The sequence below is a fragment of the Vitis riparia genome, chromosome 14 (assembly GCF_004353265.1).
Source record: "Vitis riparia cultivar Riparia Gloire de Montpellier isolate 1030 chromosome 14, EGFV_Vit.rip_1.0, whole genome shotgun sequence".
NCBI classification, from domain to species: Eukaryota; Viridiplantae; Streptophyta; class Magnoliopsida; order Vitales; family Vitaceae; genus Vitis; species Vitis riparia.
This window is the reverse complement of record NC_048444.1, coordinates 22074420-22093534: the sequence shown is the minus strand read 5'-3', so window position 1 is coordinate 22093534 and position 19115 is coordinate 22074420. Positions and strand designations below refer to the sequence as shown.

Below are 19115 nucleotides of genomic sequence, written 5' to 3'. Positions count from 1 at the left end.
GTTTTTGATCCTTTGGTGGTTCTTTTGGGAAACCTGCTTTATTGGATTTGGGTACTTCAGATTTCTTATTGGCTCTACTTACGTTGATCGATTCTTGGTTTTATGAAAATTTTAGTTTTTGATCTGTTGGTGATTCTTTGAGCAAAGTTTCTTGATCAGAATGTTTTGCTTATGGGAATTTGAATTGTCTTAGCACTGCTATTCTTCATGTGCTTAATATTGGCTGATTGTTGATTTTGATACATTTAAGTTTCTTATCGTTTGGGAGTTTGCTTTTGTTCCATATGCCTTATTAGGAATTCTTACATTGTTTGGTACTTGAAGTTTCTTGGTTGTTGCTCCATTTTGTGTTCTGTTCATGTTGATTTATTACTGATATGAGAAGATTTTAGTTTTCTATATTGGTGATCTGTTTGAGAATTCTGCATCAAAGTGTTGTTCTCCAAATGGGATGCTTGAAATTTATTAGCTTGGCTACTTAGCTACGAATTCAGCTCTGCTTAGTCTCATTGATATTTTATTTTAAGAGAAGAAGAATGCAATTACTTTCTTTGATCCCTGGCTGACATTGTAGAAAATGTTGATGTTTGTTTAGTTCCATTACAATCTCCAACTGTGAAAAAATGGGGAGAGGTTGGGTGTTGTGGGTTCAAAGTTATCGTAAGTCGTAACTTTTCTAAAAGGCTAAAGGCAGGTTGGGAGTGTGGATTACTGAGTGAGGGGTCACTTGCTCTAGTTGGACGAAGTTTGGGATGTTGGGTATCAGCTAGTTGCTGTGCAGCTAGAAAAAGCAGATATTTCTAAAATTTTGTGCTGTATTCTCTGTTCTTTGTTTTTCTGAAGATGCAATGGGTGGTTTTCAATTTTGTGCTCATTGCTGAAGGGTTTGATCTTTTGGGTTGGTTAGCTTTGGTCAAGAAGTTACAAGTTTGTTTATAGTACGGAAAGAGGACAATATCTATGGTTCCATGAGCAGGCAGGAGTGGCACTGTTGTCTGTAGGAGGGATGCTGCTGCTTTGCTGAGGGGCTTGGGTTGAGCTGAAGGGAAGATATTGTTAAAAATGGAAAAGGAAAGGGCAAATGGTGCTTGGCGGGTTGAACCACAAGTATGTAAACCATTTCATTCCATTGAACCAATCCCAAACATGGGCTTCAAAATACACTAAGCCCTGCTTATTGTTTGGACATAACTTTGGTTTTTTCTGGACTGGGCTCAACCTAAACAAGAAAGGGTTTGTGTCATTGTAATATTAAAAAATGAGTCTATATGAATCATCCGAGTTGTTCATACAATAATATATGAACTTTGCACCACTTAAGGGGTGTTTGGTTAAACTTAATAATTTAAGTTGATTTTAAATTAAATTATACTTAAATTATTAACATAAAAATTACAACTTAATTTTTTTTATTAATTATTAAGGTTGTTTGATAAAATTAACTTAAATTTATTTTAAATCATCAAATTGATATATTCAGTCTCATAAATTATAACAATGGAGTAGTAAAAGAGATCGTGAAGATAACTATGATAAATTATGATAAAAATGTAAAATAAAGATGTGCATTTAAGAATAAGTTAATTGTTTTTATTTATTACTTAATTTTTTTTTTTTTTTTTTTACTTTAAGTCATATTATTCAATTATTTTATCAAATATATTTAATTTAATTAATGAATTAAATTAAATTATTAAATAATTTTAAGTTATTAAGTTAATTATTTATTTATAAATTTATTAATTTCCCAATTCTCGCAATATCCAGAAGTAGAACATCAATAGATTTTTTTCTTTTGGTTTTTTTTTGGGATTCTGCGTCTGTAGATGACCAGCACTTCGTGCAACCCATCATTTTCTATACCACCCATTTAAGAAGACCAAAATTGATAATGCTACTGAGTCAACTATTTTGTTTTGATTCTCTGATAACACATAAACAATCATTTTAGTGGGAGAGAATGAAAATTGTTGACCTGATTCAACAAAAATACATTATGAAATGCGAAGTTGTTGACAATTATCATACTGACTGGCTAGAAAAACACATTAACGACAAGGACCACTGTACAGAAAGAAAAACATTGGGGACTGTTCCTTAATCATATGTTTTTTTATTGTTTTCTGAGGAACAATTCTCAGTGTTTGAATATATATATATTCTTCTATTGCTTTCTGCTTGAGAAGTCTGCATAGTTGAAGTTTTTCTTTGCAAGATTGGGTACTAGAAATCTCTCACTATTTGGTGTTAGTTCTACAATCTTGCTTGCTGTTTAGTTCTTGATTTATAGTATTATTTATAATAACGATTTTCTGTGGTGGGTGCTTGAAATTTCCCATTTTTTATGTTAGTTTCTGCTTTGTCTTTGTCTACAGTTCTGGTTCCGAGAAAATTTCTGCTTGACTGCAATTTTATTGGTCATCCCATTATCTTTGTTGGTGGTGTTGTGATTTCTTTGAAAAAATATGCATTTTAGTAGTATTTGCAAAGATGGGTAGAAGAAATTTCTCACTTGTTTATTTATTTATTTTCTGTTTATTCTCTTTAATTCTGATTTTGAGAAACATTTATATGCTTGACAATATGACCAAGTACCCTCTGTATTTTCTTAGTTTTGTGGTGATTACCTTTGAGAAATGCAGTGTTCGAGTGTTTCGTAACTCAGGTACAAGAAATTTATTTGTTTCCAAATAATTATGGTGTTTGATTCTTAGCCTCTGCTGCTGATTCTGCTAGGGTTTTTTTTTATTCTTTGTTATATGGAAATTTGGTTTTGTTTGTAATATTTTTTGAAATCCATTTGTCTGATAGCTATTGTTGGTAATTCAATTCTTTCATATCATTTTTTTGATTGTTTTGAAGATTTGATTTCTTGAGTTGTTTGTGAAGTTGGGTGTTTGAAATTTTAGCTGTGCTTTCTTCAAAATCAGACTTTACATACAGATTAATCGTCATACCAAGAAAATTTCAGCTCTTGGAGGAAGAATCTTTCTTCTTAATGTGTTAGATATTTGGTTTCGTTGTCTGTCATCCAACATACAAGCCACATTCCTCTATATTTACATGCACTTTTGGGGTTTTTATGAAATTGTTTTCGAAGTATGAATCTGCTGTCATCTGACTGCATTTGTTTATTCACCACATTTGTGATGAATATATTCCCTAATATATGAAGGACCATGTATAAAATAAGCCAGCCTCATTTAATTTTAATTCATCGTCTTTTTTCTAATGGTGTTATTGAGAATGGTGGATTACAGAAAACAAAATGAAATGGTCTCATTTCCAGGAGATTGGGGATGTCCAGATTTCATGAGAAATCAATTTTTTCTTTCGCCTTTTTTTCCCTGATGTGTGTCCACTTCTTTATCATCTGGTAGTAATTTGAAGAGGCGACATGGAAGAGAAGTGTGCAATTGCAAAAGATGTTGCTGAAGTAAGTTGTTATTATTCAAAAGTTGTTTTGGTTTTCATGTTTCCTTTTATTCTCAAATGTATCTTCCTTGCTTTTGCAATGTACAGCTAATAGGGAATACCCCAATGGTATATCTGAACAGTGTAGTGGATGGTTGTGTAGCCCGTATTGCTGCTAAGCTAGAGATGATGGAACCCTGCTCAAGTGTTAAAGACAGGTCTTCATTTTGGTTCCCTGGACTTAATTTTCTTGTATTAGTATTTCTTAGATGATGTGTTGCAATGATGAAAATACTGTGTTTATTTGAGTATTTTATCTTCAAGTTCTCATCACATTTCAAATCTTTGGCATGCAGGATTGGGTATAGCATGATCAGTGATGCAGAAGAGAAGGGCCTGATTACCCCTGGGAAGGTTAGTAATTGAATTAATCCTTGTATCTGGATATGTTTTGGTAAGTTTTTTGGTACACTGTTATATGCCTTTTATGACTCTGTCAGCTTCAAAAGTAACATTTTCTCAACGACTGGACCAAGCCAGTCAGCTGTGTGAATATTTCTTCATCATCCAACTTGATCTAGGACCATTTGAATCATCAAATCACATGCCATCATTTTTGGGGTTCCTTATAACACCTGCCACTAAAAAGGAATGACTCCTTGTTTTTGGTGCATTCCTCGGTATTCTTTGCACATGACTTAGCTTAGATGACTTCCCCATCCTCAGTTGGCAATAAATTTGTAGGTGATAATTATATACTTCTAGGTTCAAACAGGGCTATAGCATTCATGGATCTAGTGTATAGCTTTAATGATCAAATCAGGGTATTGTCCCCCAAGAGAAACCACTTTTCTTTTTTGTCTCTTGGGCTGTTTTCGTTCCTATAGTTCAAATTATGGAGATTGATATTGCTCTTGGTTCTGAAATGTTTAAATGTTGGTGGATGTAGACTGTTCTTATTGAGGTTACCAGTGGCAATACTGGCATTGGGTTGGCATTCATTGCAGCAGCTAAGGGTTACAAACTTATCCTTGTCATGCCGAGTGTAGCGACTCTTGAGAGAAAAATGGTCCTCCTGGCTTTTGGAGCAGAGCTGCATCTCATAGATATGGCCGAAAGCATTCAGGAGTTCTTTGATAAAGCTGATGAGATACTGCAAAACACACCCAATGGTTATTTTCTTAACCAATTTGAAAATCCTGCCAATCCAAAGGTATATTCTGGACCAGTATCAGTTAATGCAGATGAATGGTCAGAAAGACTTTCTGATAAATTTATTGCTGTTTGTGTAGATTCATTATGAGACCACAGGACCAGAGATTTGGAAAGGCACAGGAGGAAAAGTTGATATCCTGGTTGCAGGAATAGGGACTGGGGGTACAATTACTGGTGCAGGGCAGTTCCTCAAGGAGAAAAACCCCGAGATTAAGGTCAGCATGTCTGTGTGTGTGTGAGAGAGAGTAGAGACTGAGAGGAGCAAATGCATGTTTTTCGGTTTTAATATTTTTGGTTGGTTTTCTGTTGTTCACATTTAGGTTTATGGTGTAGAACCATCTGAAAGTGCCGTTCTTAATGGAGGAAGCCCTGGTTAGTTACAACATCTCATACACCTTATTCACTTGGTTCTGCCTTGGCACTGTTGCATTCTTTCATGTTTCTGGAATCTTTTTTAATTTCAATTTTAATTCAATTTTATCTAAAATTTTTTGGATGGATGTTGAATTCAATATAAAGTTGCCAAGTCTCCAGCTTTTGGATAATGTCAGCCCTTAGTGGCACCAAGTACAATCTTATTATTTATTAGTAATCGGACATAATAACTAATTAAAAATAAGCTATCATAAGAAATAACTTCTTAAGACACTTGTTTCAAAGAAATTTAAAACCTAGACTGATTTTAATTAAGTGAATATGTTGTTATCATGATGTTTTACTTGGAGGTGTCAAGTGATTTCACAAAGCTGATGTTACTAGTAAATTACAAGGAGAGTTTGAGAAAGTTCCAAGTTTTGCTGCATGTTTAAATGTTGTCATGGCTAGAATGCTTATTGTTGAGGCCCAACGATGACATCAACAACAAACAAGAACTCAATTTTTACACATTCTTGTGTATGAATAGTTGGGGCTGGAAAATGAACAATGTACTTATCCGCTTGAGCTTATCTCTTTAATTAGTTTGTTAACTAAGTTAAATGGGCCAAGCTTACAATTAGGTGAAGTAGCACGGTGCTTGGTTTAATTAGCTACCCCCATCCCACCAAAAGAGAAAAAAAAAGCGTCTAAGACTATATTGATATACATGTCGTTTAAAATGACTAGAATTGAATAATTTCATGGTATATTTAGATCGTTATTGGATAGTTCATTTGCTATTTACCTCGGAAAATACATGAATTTAGTTTTTTTCTTTTCTTTTCTTTTCTTTTTTAGGATATGGTGGGGGGGTGGGCAGCGGGGAAGAGGTGGTATGGGTGGTGGGAAGATCCTGAGTTTAGGATCTTCAATTCAAATGCATTAGTGATGCTAAGGATCCTCACTCAGCTCACAAATAAACTTGAGCTTGGTCCAACTCAAGATCAATCCCAACATTGAACAATGAGCAATACTTAACTGGATTTGGGTCATTATAAATCCCCATCCCAACCTCTCCACCAAAAGACAGAAAAAGATAAAAAAACAAAATATATATATAAAAAAAGAAAGAAAGAAAGAAAGAAAGAAAAGAACTACCAACCCAATAGACGATGCATCTACTCAGACATGCTTTGGAGTGATCCTTCTTTGAGGTTCTCTATTTTGATGATTTTTTTGGCCTACCGTTTTGTCCTACCTGATTAGCAAAATTACCCTCCTAAAATTTCCTTTGGATTGATTTCTCAAGTTGCTTGATCTTTCTGTCTCTTTATATAATATAACATTTTATTAAAGAGAAAAAAATAAATTTAAACTACGTTCTTTGAATGCTACCGTTACTTTTTTATTGCAGCTCAACATTGAAAATCATGATCTTGAATTTAGTTTCATGTTAGCCTTCTAGAAGATTGATATTTTCAATTACTGACATTTTGATATGGATGTATGCGTTGCATGTGATTGGTTTCAAAGGTTCACATCAGATCCTAGGAATTGGTGGGGGTATCATCCCTAAAATTTTGGATACCAAACTTCTTGATGAAGTTATTCAAGTAAGTCATATTATCTTTTTTCTCAAACATTTTCTTTTAATCAAGGACTGGCATTGTCTGCTTGTGCTATAGTTCTACAAACTAAGTTATAAAAACAACATTGTAATTGAAAATGTAAACCAAGGAAAACAGCTCTTGTATGCTAGTTGTTCATTATCACCGAATCCTACTATCAATATATGTTAGGCCATATGCTGATTGTTTTTTTTTTTTTTTTTAACTTTCATTTCCTTTTCATGGTGGCTTGACATTTGTGGTTTGAAATGTATATGCATACCCACTCGTATAAAGGAACAAAGTGCCCGCATGTTCATTCAAGCAAACAATGGCCTTTTGAACAGGTGAAAGAAAGGTTGAACCTGCATTGTGCTAGAAAGCTTGTGGGTATGTGATAAATAGCATCTGGGAAACAGTGAGGGGGATGAGAATGGAACCTGTACTGTGAACAAAATTGATATGGGGAAAAAGTTGTATGTTGAATGGTAGGCTTAAAGAGAAACCTAATGGGACTACGAGAGTGTGTAAAGTTAGCTATGAAACATTAAGAGGGCATATGGAGAACTTGAAATATGGAAGGTTTTTATCCATTGTAAAGATAACTTGTACTTATATGCTACAGGTGGGTGAGCTTGTGATCATCATGGAGAGTAACCTGAAATGAACAAAAGGAACTTTACCCTTTTCTTATGTCTTCCTGTGTAATATGCACATAAACAGTAGTGTAACCTCTAGTTATGGCTTCATTTAAACCGGTCCAAAATATTGGGCTTGGGTATATGGATACCCAGGAGAGATTAATGTTACTAGACAATGTGAAGCAGGATTCTTCTACTTGCAGGGCACCTTATAAACAGAAGTTCAAATTTGAATTACAATAGCATACCAAAAGTATACACCGAATTTATTTGTGCTTGTTTAAGGACATGCAGATGAGACCGTTATTTCAGTATGCGGGTTTGCACCTCCGCTTTGGCAGTATACATGATTGAACTGCCAAAACATGTGTGCATGGATGTCTGCTATTAACTGCTGATGTTTGTGGAACTTTTCAGATTTCAAGTGATGAGGCCATTGAAACTGCTAGGCTTCTTGCATTAAAAGAAGGTTTGCTGGTATGTCAACAATAGGGTCTCTTTCAATGAACTGTTGGCATCTTAAATACTCCATTTGATGGTACAGCATGTTGCTTTAAACCCGTGAGAAGTTTTCCTCTTTTACATAATTTTCGGATTCTTTTTTGCAGGTAGGGATATCATCTGGTGCTGCTGCTGCTGCTGCAATAAAGCTAGCAAAGAGACCAGAAAATGCAGGCAAACTCATCACGGTGTGTAGTGGGCTTTACTATTTAGAGTAATATCAATATAGGATTTGATTTATTTTACCCTAATCTCCAGATCAGAATCATTCACTGTTGATTCGAAACTGGCCTCAAGTAGGCCCATGCATATTGGTATTTCTTCTGTTTTTGTCATTGCTCCATCATAACTCAATTCATCCAAATATTTATGATTTTCTTTCCAATCTGACTCCAGTAACCCTTGTTACTTTCGTTACTGTGCAGGTGATTTTCCCCAGCTTCGGAGAGCGTTATCTGTCTTCAGTACTCTTTGATTCCATAAGGGTTGAGGCTGAAAACATGAAGTTTGATTGAGTTTTTACCTGGTCTGGGAGGAGCCTTGTTTCATTAGCCTTTTCCTTCATTTATCATTTGGCTTGAATTTCACCAGAAATCTGATGATCTTTGTATTCCACTGTGGACTAGTCCAACTTTGAATTAATTTACTTGTAGTGATGAAGTTTCAGAATGATGAATTTGATAGCCCTTATCTTTCCAGAGCCTTTGCTATGGAGCATGCTTCAATACACCAGGGAACTAAATAATTCTGATCAAAGAGTTCTATCTTATATAAAATGAGTGTTGTATTGTAGTTGAAAAAGCAACCATGTTTGAAGTTGAAATTTGATTTAGGATATGTGAGCAGACATCTTCAAGGTTGTGTTATGCTAGGGCTCAGGGTATCCTTCCAGACCTTAATTTTAGCATACCTCACTTTCCTTATAAATGAAATTTATTATGTAAAGGGTTCGTCATATTTCTTGTATTTCGCTAGTGCTTAGTACTTTTACCTATTTGATGTTATTTTGCAAGACTTCCAATCCTCCTTACCTTTTTTTTTTTTTTTGTTCAATGACTTCCTTGCTTCTTCTGAATAGATAAATAATCATTTTATTTTGGTATCACAAATATTTTTCGAGTGGATGATCATGATCATTTGACCCAAATGATGTTTAATTTCATTGATTAATAATACACACACATGTATGGTGAATGAAAATTGATAGTGTTGAACTTCTTTCAATTTATGATTTGGTCCTAATGAAGTTCCCTAGTAATTTTGTTTGATTCAATAATTTTATCCTTTTCTTTTGACCTTCAGTGTATATAATCTATAACCTATAGAATTAGGAGGAACGCAGAGTCCATCTTTTCATTAAGAAGCATGACTATGTTCTTTCTTCATAATATGTGCTGCAGACATTGTGGTCAATTTTACCTTGATTTATATTTCTCCCTTTAGATTTATCATCTTCATTTTTTTAGGTACACTAGATTTGATTTATATCCCTTCATTTGAGATGAGTTACATATGTTAATCCTATAAGAGAAATTGTTAATGATGTTTCCTTCATTTGAAAGGGTTTCTTTCTTCATTGTCTTCACATTTCCAACATATGTGCTAGACTTTCATATGCATTTTGTTTTGCTTATCGTTGTATCCTTACTAAAATGTGTTTATTTTTGCATGTAGTCATGCACATTAGTGGAAGTTTTACTTCATCAATATTAAACTTCTTGTGTTGTATGTATCGACATTAATCAATTATGAAAAACATTTAGTGAAGGAATTTTTGCTATTTGTTGAGTTTACGTATGTCGATCGAGTAAATCTTTAGTCTTTCCTAATTTTATAAAATATTGCTTCAGTAGTGAAATCTGTTACTACAAAAATTCATTAGACATGATCTAAAGAGGAAGAATTCATAATGTCATTTGATAGGATGAATGGATTGGTTTGACATATGGTTTTAGTTAAACATGTTCAATAATGCCTCATGAGGATAGCATCAAAGTAGAGGTCCCTGTGATTTGTGTACTTATTTTGCAGCTATCAATCTACTTAAGTTTAGTTAGGTATTGATAGGAAAAGGAAGCTCTCTTGTAGTTTACTTAGTTATGATCTCTGATTCGACAACAAGAGTGAAAATTCTAAAGTAGCTAATGAAGTGATTTATGCTCCGAGTTTTTTTAGAGTTATTAAAAGTCTTCTTGAAATCGAAAATAGGACTAACAATTTGTCCTTTTGATCATGATGCCATCATGTTGTTGAATTTAGGAATGATTTGGTACTAACTTTATATACGAGGAAAGCAGAAGATTAAGAAAAATTTCTTTGCATCTCCTATATGAAGTTGTCCAGTGTAACCCAGAATTCTGCATGCATTAAATGAAAAAGTCATGAACCTTCTCTTGTGCTTGCATTCATTTACTTGTTATCTAAATACTTTTGCTAGGCATAAACTACAGCTTTATTAATAAATAGTAGAATCAAACTACAATTTTTGGCAAATCTGCATTATTGGGCTGTTTCTTTGCTAGGGACTTGAAATTTCCCTGCTTTTGCTCTGTTTTTTGTTGATTGGTTCTGGATTCTGAGAGCATCTAGTTTTTGATCCTTTGGTGGTTCTTTTGCAAAATATGCTTTATTGGATTTGGGTACTTCATATTTCAGAGTTATGGCTCTACTTGATTGACTCATGGTTTTATGAAAATTTTAGTTTTTGATCTGTTGGTGATTTTTTAAGCAATGGTGCTTGATCAGAATGTTTTGATGTTGGTCGATTGTTGATTTTGAGACACTTGAGTTTCTTATCTTTCGGGAATTTGCTTTTGTTACATATGCCTTATTAGGAGTTCTTATGTTGTTTGGTACTTGAAGTTTCTTGGTTGTTGCTCCATTTTGTGCACTGTTCATGTTGATTTATTACTGATAAGATGATTCTAATTTTCTATATTGGTAATCTGTTTGTGAATTCTGCATTAAAGTGTGTTCTCCAAGTGGGATGCTTGAAATTTATTAGCTTGGCTACTTAGCTATGAATTCAGCTCTGCTTAGTCTGATTGATTATTTATGTTAAGAAAAGAAGAAGGCGATTACTTTCTTTGATCCCTTTCTGACATTGTAAAAATTGTTGATGTTTGTTTAGTTCCATTACAATCTCCAACTGCGAAAAAATGGGGAGAGGGTGGGTGATGTGGGTTCAAAGTTATTATAAGTTGTAAGTTTTTGAAGAGGCTAAAGGCAGTTTGGGAGTGTGGATTACTGAATGAGGGGTCACTTGCTCCAGTTGGACAAAGTTTGGGATGTTGGGTATCAGCTATTTGCTGGGCAGCTAGAAAAAGCAGACATTTCTAAAATTTTGTGCTGTATTCTCTGTTCTTTTTTTTCTTTTTCTGAAGATGCAATGGGTGGTTTTCAATTTTGTGCTCATTGCAGAAGGGTTTGATCTTTTGGGTTGGTTAGCTTTGGTCAAGAAGTTACAAGTTTGTTTATAGTACGGAAAGAGGACAATATCTGTGGTTCCATGAGCAGGCAGGAGTGGCACTGTTGTCTGTAGGAGGGTTGCTGCTGCTTGGCTGAGGGGCTTGGGTTGAACCACAGGTATCTAAACCATTTCATTCCATTGAACCAACCCCATACAAGAGCTTCAAAATACACTAATCCCTGCTTATTGTTTGGACACAACTTTGTTTTTGTTTCTGGACTGGGCTCAACCTAAACAAGAGTGTGTCATGTGGTAAGAAGCCTCATGCTTTGCCCATCTTTAGCCCTGAGTTTTGTGTCATGTGGACGGCAGGCCTCAATGTGGAAATTAATCATATGAAAATGCATGTTTTCTTTTTTGAATCCAGTTCCATTTCTTTGATTACAATTGCAGGCAATCTTTCCCCCAGCTTGGGACAATCAGGCATGAGCCTGAAACCGTGGCTTTTCACTGAAACCATGGCTCTTCACTAGAGAAACGGAATCCTTGATCAGAACTTGTTTCTCGTTGTGCTTGTTGACGATGAATGGGGAAAGGCCTTCAATCTTAAGAACGTTTTGAGATCCATCAGAATCTTGAATTCCTTTGATAGTGGTCGTTCTAGGGCTTCGACTTCAATTTGGGGATTTAGGAATCCATCGGATGATCGAAGGAAGGTAGAGGGCGGGTTGGGGTTTTAGGGATTTGAATGAAATGATGATTTTGCCTTATTTAAACATGTCATGTGCTCAGCACGCGTCTGCCGTTTGTTACAACTAATAGTGTGATGTTTCATAAAATTTAATACTTACCACTTAATTAACTTAAATTTATTTTAAATTAAATTATAATTTAATTATTAATTTAAAATTTATTATTTAATTATTCCTCTAAGTATTAAATTTTTTTAAATAAAATTAACTTAAAATTTATTTTAAATTATCAAATTAACATAAACATCATTCTCAATTATAATTTGAGCGAAAAAAAAAATTGAACAATAACGAAGGTGGTGGAGTAGAAAAAAAGATCGTCAAGATAACCAAGATAAATAATAGTAAAAAAATTAAAATAAGACGTGAACTTAAAAATAAGTAAATTATTTTTACTTATTATTTAAAATTATTTTTTATTTTAATTTATATTATTAAATTAATTTATCAAATATACTTAATTTACTTAATCACTTAAATCAAGTTATTAAATAATTTAAGTTATTAATTTGCCGCTTAAGCTGTCTTTATTTATTTATTTCCCAATTTTCGTAAATTTCACAATATCAATCTTTTTCATTTTAGATTCTGCGTCTGTAGACCAGCACTTGAAGCAACCCATCATTTTCTATACCACCCGTATAAGAAAACCAAAATTGGTAATGCTACTGAGTCAACTGTTAGCGATTTGATTGTCTTACTCCCTCCAAAATTCTCCACAAAAAAACACATAAAAAATCATTCTAGTGGGAGAGAATGAAAATTGTTAACCTAATTCAACAAAAATGGATTATGAAATACGAAGATGTTGACAATTATGAAACTGACTGGCTAGAAAAACCCATTAACGACAAGGAACCACTGCACAGAAAGAAGAACATTGGGGACTGTTCCTTAATCATATGTTTTTTTTATCGTTTTCTGAGGAACAATTCTCAGTGTTTGAATATATACTTTCTTATATTGCTTTCTGCTTGAGAAGTCTGCATAGTTGAAGTTTTCTTTGCAATATTGGGTACTGGAAATCTCTCACTATTTGGTGTTAGTTTTACAATCTTGCTTGCTGTTTGGTTCTTGATTTGTAGTATTATTTCAAATAATAACGATTTGCTACGGTGGGTGCTTGAAATTTTCCATTTTTTGCTGGTAGTTTATGCTTTGTCTATGTCTACAGTTCTGGTTCTGAGAAAATTTCTGCTTGACTGCAATTTTATTGGTCATCCCATTATCTTTGTTGGTGTTGTTGTGGTGATTTCTTTGAAAAAATATGCATTTTAGTAGTATTTGCAAAGATGGGTAGACGAAATTTCTCACTTGTTTATTTATTTATTTTCTGTTTATGATTTTTATTCCTGATTTTGAGAAACATTTATATGCTTGACAATATGACCAAATACCCTCTGTATTTTCTTAGTTTTGTGGTGATTGCCTTCGAGAAATGCAGTGGAGTGTTTCATAACTCAAGCACAAGAAATTTATTTGTTTCCAAATAATTATGGTGTTTGATTCTTAGCTTTGCTGCTGATTCTGCAAGGGTTTTTTTTTTATTTTTTTTATTCTGTCATATGGAAATTTGGTTTTGTTTGTAATATTTTTTGAAATCCATTTGTCTGATAGCTATTGTTGGTAATTCAATTCTTTCGTATCAATCTTTTGATTGTTTTGAAGATTTGATTTCTTGAATTGTTTGTGAAGTTGGGTGTTTGAAGTTTTAGCTGTGCTTTCTTCAAAATCAGACTTTCCATACAGATTAATCATCATACCAAGAAAATTTCAGCTCTTGGAGGAAGTATGAAATTGTTTTCAAAGTATGAATCTGGTTTCGTCTGACTGCATTTGTTTATTCACCACATTTGTAATGAATATATTCCCTAATATATCAAGGACCATGTATAAAATAAGCCGGCCTCATTCAATTTTAATTCATCATCTTTTTTCTTATGGTGTTATTGAGAATGGTGGATTACAGAAAACAAAATGAAATGGTCTCATTTCCAGGGGATTGGGGATGTCCAGATTTCATGAGAAAGTCAATTTTTTCTTTTGCCTTTTTTTCCCTGATGTGTGTCCACTTCTTGATCATTTTGTAGTAATTTGAAAAGGCAAGATGGAAGAGAAGTGTGCAATTGCAAAAGATGTTACTGAAGTAAGTTGTCGTTATTCAAAAGTTGCTATCATTTTCATGTTTCCTTTATTCTCAAGTGTAACTTCCTTGCTTTTGCGATGCACAGCTAATAGGGAATACCCCAATGGTATATCTAAACAATGTAGTGGACGGTTGTGTAGCCCATATTGCTGCTAAGCTAGAGATGATGGAACCCTGCTCAAGTGTTAAAGACAGGTCTTCATTTTCGTTCCCTGGACTTCATTTTCTTGGATTAGTATTTCTTACTTGATGTGTTGCAATCATGAAAATACTGTGTTTGTTTTGAGTTTTTTTTTTTAATCTTCGATTTCACATCACGTTTCAAATCTTTGGCATGCAGGATTGGGTATAGCATGATCAATGATGCAGAAGAGAAGGGCCTGATTACGCCTGGGAAGGTTAGTAATTGAATTAATCCTTGTATCTGGACATGTTTTGATATTCTTTTTAGGTACTGTTATATGCCTTATATGACTCCATCAGTTTCAAAATTTACATTTTCTCAACAACTAGGACCATTTGAACCATCAAATCACATGCCATCATTTTTGGGGATCCTCATAACACCTGTGCCAAAAAAGGAATGACTCCTTGTTTTGGTGCATTCCTCGGTCTTCTTTGCATATGACTTAGGTTATATGACTTTCCCATCATCAGTTGGCAATAAATTCATAGGTGATGATTATTACTTCTAGGTTCAAACAGGGCTATAGCATTCATGGATTTAGTGTACAGATTAAATGTTCAAATCAGGGTATTGTCCCCGAGAGAAACCACTTTTCCTTTTTGTCTCTTGGACGGTTTTCATTCCTATAGTCCAAATTACAGAGCATTTTTTATCAGTATTTCTCTTGGTTATGAAATGTCTAGATGTTGGTTCATGCAGACTGTCCTTATCGAGCCTACCAGTGGCAATACTGGCATTGGATTGGCATTCATTGCAGCAGCTAAGGGTTACAAACTTATCCTTGTCATGCCAAGTGTAGTGACTCTTGAGAGAAAAATGGTTGTCCTAGCTTTTGGAGCAGAGCTGTATCTCACAGATATAGCCAAAGGCATTCAGGGGGTTTTTGATAAAGCTGACGAGATACTGCAAAACACACCCAATGGTTATATTCTTAACCAATTTGAAAATCCTGCCAATCCAAAGGTATATTCTGGACCAATATCAGTTAATGCAGATGAATGGTCAGAAAGACTTTCTGATCAGTTTATCGTTGTTTGTGTAGATTCATTATGAGACCACAGGACCAGAGATTTGGAAAGGCACAGGGGGAAAAGTTGATATCCTGGTTGCAGGGATAGGGACTGGGGGTACAGTTACCGGTGCAGGGCACTTCCTCAAGGAGAAAAACCCTGAGATTAAGGTTAGCATGTCTGCGTGTGTGAGAGTGGAGACTGGGAGGAGCAAATGTTTTTTGGTTTTAACATTTTTGGATGGTTTTCTTTTGTTCACATTTAGGTTTATGGTATAGAACCAGCTGAAAGTGCAGTTCTAAATGGAGGAAACCCTGGTCAGTTACAACGTCTGAATTCTGATATATCTTATTCACTTTGTCCTGTCTTGGCACCCTCGCATTCTTGCATGTTTCTGGATATTTTTTTTTAATTTTATCTAAAATTTTTGGATGGATGTTGAATTCAATATAAAGTTTCCAAGTCTCCAGCTTCTGGATAAGGTCATCCCTTAGTGGCACCAAGTACAATCTAATTATTTATTAATAACCAATTAAGAATAAGTTAGCATGAAAAATAACTTTTTAAGACACTTGTTCCAAAGAAAAAAGAAAACCTAAACTGAATTTACTTGAGTGAATATGTTGTTATCATGATGTTTTACTTGAAGGTGTCAAATGATTTCACAAAGCTGATGTCACTAGTAAATTACAAGGAGAGTTTGAAAAAGTTCCAAGTTTTGCTTCATGTTTAAATGTTGTCATGACTAGAATGCTTATTGTTGAGGCCCATTGATGATATCAACAACAAACACGAACTTGATTTTTATACGTTCTTGTGTATGAATAGTTGGGGCTGGAAAATGAACAATGAAGTCCGCTTGAGCTTTATCTCTTTAATTAGTTTGTTTACTAAGTTAAATGAGCCAAGCTTGCAATTAGGTGAAGTAACATGGTGCTTGGTTTAATTAGCTACCCCCATCCCACCAAAAGAAAAAAAAAAGCGTTCAAGACTATATTAATATAAATGTGGTTCAAAATGACTAGAATTGAGTAATTTTATGGTATATTTTGATAGGTATTGAACAGTTCATTTTCAATTTATTTACCTTCGAAAAGACATGAATTTAGTTTTTTTCTTTTCTTTTTTCCTTTTTATGAGGGTGGGGGGCAGTAAGGGAAGGGTGGTGTTGGGGGTTGGGAAGAACCTGAGTCTAGGATCTTCAATTCGAATGCATTAGTGGTACTAAGGATGCTCACTTGGCTCACAAATAGCCTTGAGGTTGGGTCCAACTCAAGCTCAATCCGGACACTGAACAATGAGCAATCCTTTCTTGGATTTGGCTCATTATAAATCCCCATCCCAACCTCTCCACTAAAAGAAGGAAAAAGAAAAAGAAGAAAGAAAGAAAAGAAAAGAAAAGAAAAGAACCTCCACCCTAATAGATGATGCATCTGCTGAGACATGCTTTTGAGTGATCCTTCTTTGAGGTTCTCTATTTTGATGATTTTTTTTCTACCCTTTTGTCCTACCTGATTAGCAAAATTACCCTCATAAAACTTCCTTTGGATTGATTTCTTAATTTGCTTGATCTTTCTTTCTCTTTGTATAATATAACATTTTTATTAGAGAGACTGAGAGAAAAAAATTTCCTTCTTTGAATGCTACCGTTACTTTTTTACTGCAGCTCAGCAGTGAAAATCATGATTCTGAATTTAGTTTCATGTTAGCCTTCTAGAAGATCGCTATTTTCAATTACTGACAATTTTGATATGGATGTATGTGTTGCATGTGATTCATGTCAAAGGCTCACATAAGATCCAAGGAATTGGTGCCGGTATCATCCCCAAAGTTTTGGATACTGAACTACTTGATGAAGTTATTCAAGTAAGCCATATTATCTTTTTTTCTCACACATTTTCTTTTAACTGACATGTGGCATCGTCTGCTTGTTTTATACTTAAAGTAGGTTATGAAAACAACATTCTAATTGCAAATGTAAACCAAGGAAAAAAGCTCTTGGATGCTAGTTGTTCATTATCATCGAATCCTACTATCAATAAATGTTAGGGCATATGCTGGTTTTTTTTTTTTCTACTTGCATTTTCTTTTCATGGTTGCTTAACATTTGCGGTTTGAAATGCATATGCGTACCACTTCTATAAAGGAACAAAGTACCCACATGCTCATTCCAGTGAACAATGGGCTTTTGAACGGTTTAAAGAAAGGTTGAACCTCTGTTGTGCTAGGAAGCTTGTGGTTATGTCATAAATAGCATCTGGGAAAGAGTGGGGGGGCTGGGAAATGGAACCTAAAATGTGAAACAAAACTGAACATGGGAAAAAGTTGTATGTTGAATAGTAGGCTTAAAGAGAAACCTAATGGGACTACGAGAGAGTGTGTGTAAAGGTAGCTATGAAACATTAGGAGGGCATATGGAGAACGTGAAATATAGAAGGGTTAAAGGTAACTTTTACTTATATGCTACATGGTGGATGAGCTTGTGATCATCATGGAGAGTAACCTGAAATGGAGTAAAGGAACTTCACCCTTTCCTTATGTCTTCCTGTGTGGTAAACACATAAACAGAAGTGCATCCTCTAGTTATGGCTTCCTGTAAACTAGGTCCAAAATATCGGGCTTGGCTATATGGATACACAGGAGATATTATAATACTAAACAATGTTAAGCAGGATTCTTCCACTTGTAGGGCATCTTATAAACAGAAGTTCAAATTTGAGTTACGATACCATACCAAAAGTATACAATGAATTTTTTTGTGCTTGTTTAAGGACATGCAGATGAGACAGTTATTTCAGTATGCTGATTTGCATCCCCGCTTAGGTAGTTTACATGATTGAACTGGTCAAACAGGTGTGCATGGATGCCTGCTATTAACTGCTGATTTTTGTGAAACTTTTCAGATTTCAAGTGATGAGGCCATTGAAACTGCTAGGCTTCTTGCATTAAAAGAAGGTTTGCTGGTATGTTGACAATAGCATACGGTCTCTTTGATGGTACAGTGTGTTGCTTTAACTCCTGAGAACTTCCCTTCTTTTACATAATTTTGGGATTCTTTTTGGCAGGTAGGGATATCATCTGGTGCTGCTGCAGCTGCAGCAATTAAGCTAGCTAAGAGTCCAGAAAATGCAGGCAAACTCATCACGGTGTGTAGTGGGCTTTACCATTTAGACTGATATCAATATAGGATTTGATTTATTTTACCCCAATCTCCAGATCAGAATCGTTCACTGTTGATTCAAAACCAGCCTGAAGTAGGCCCATGCATATTGGTGTTTCTTCTGTTTTTGTCATTGCTCCGTCATAACTCAAATCATCCAAATATTCATGATTGTCTTTCCAATCCGATTCCATTAACCCTTTGTCATCTACTTTTGTTACCGTGCAGGTGATTTTCCCCAGCTTCGGAGAGCGCTATCTGTCTTCAGTACTGTTTGATTCCATAAGGGATGAGGCTGAAAACATGAAGTTTGATTGAGTTATTACTTGATCTGGGAAGAGCCTTGCTAGCTTCATTAGCCTTTTCCTTCACTTATCATTTGGCTGGAATTACACTAGAAACCTATTGATCTCCGCATTTCACTGTGGACTAGTCGAACGAATGATGAATTAATTTACTCATAGCGATGAAGTTTGAATTTGATAGCCCTTATCTTTCCAGATGCTTCAATACACCAGGGGACTAAATACATCCGATCAACAAGTTCTTTCTTATATATAAAAAAAGGTATAATTTGGGCAATACAAAGCTAATGAATGAAGAAAGGTGGGTTTAGAGGCAGATGGTATCAGGTGAAGAGCCGTGGTCATGACCATCATGGTGAGGCAAACTGGGAAGAATGTGCATTCAAGTTCTCAACAAGGCCCTTCAATGTC

The 19115-nt window shown here is 34.7% G+C and overlaps 2 protein-coding genes across 6 annotated transcripts; both read left to right on the top strand.

Moving 5' to 3' along the window:
- The first annotated feature begins 2131 nt into the window (after nucleotides 1-2131).
- On the top strand, nucleotides 2132-18884 carry LOC117929680 (cysteine synthase-like). Of its 3 annotated transcripts, none has more exons than XM_034850054.1 (11): nucleotides 2132-2220; nucleotides 13987-14042; nucleotides 14128-14237; nucleotides 14383-14440; nucleotides 14929-15192; nucleotides 15272-15409; nucleotides 15505-15556; nucleotides 17026-17105; nucleotides 18143-18202; nucleotides 18305-18385; nucleotides 18628-18884. In XM_034850054.1, the coding sequence occupies exons 2-11, from the start codon at nucleotides 14004-14006 to the stop codon at nucleotides 18715-18717; spliced, it is 972 nt and encodes a 323-aa protein (XP_034705945.1). In that variant the 5' UTR covers nucleotides 2132-2220; nucleotides 13987-14003; the 3' UTR covers nucleotides 18718-18884. The 3 variants fall into 3 exon arrangements, with proteins under 3 accessions (XP_034705945.1, XP_034705944.1, XP_034705943.1); XM_034850053.1 differs by lacking the exon at nucleotides 2132-2220 and adding an exon at nucleotides 12476-12555; XM_034850052.1 differs by lacking the exon at nucleotides 2132-2220 and adding an exon at nucleotides 12617-12911.
- LOC117929679 (cysteine synthase-like) lies at nucleotides 2204-8680 on the top strand. Of its 3 annotated transcripts, none has more exons than XM_034850048.1 (11): nucleotides 2204-2220; nucleotides 3381-3436; nucleotides 3523-3632; nucleotides 3771-3828; nucleotides 4364-4627; nucleotides 4707-4844; nucleotides 4950-5001; nucleotides 6520-6599; nucleotides 7652-7711; nucleotides 7843-7923; nucleotides 8161-8491. In XM_034850048.1, the coding sequence occupies exons 2-11, from the start codon at nucleotides 3398-3400 to the stop codon at nucleotides 8248-8250; spliced, it is 972 nt and encodes a 323-aa protein (XP_034705939.1). In that variant the 5' UTR covers nucleotides 2204-2220; nucleotides 3381-3397; the 3' UTR covers nucleotides 8251-8491. The 3 variants fall into 3 exon arrangements, with proteins under 3 accessions (XP_034705939.1, XP_034705940.1, XP_034705941.1); XM_034850049.1 differs by lacking the exon at nucleotides 2204-2220 and adding an exon at nucleotides 2470-2665 and having other exon boundaries at nucleotides 8161-8680; XM_034850050.1 differs by lacking the exon at nucleotides 2204-2220 and having other exon boundaries at nucleotides 3411-3436; nucleotides 3558-3632.
- Nucleotides 18885-19115: the final 231 nt, after the last annotated feature.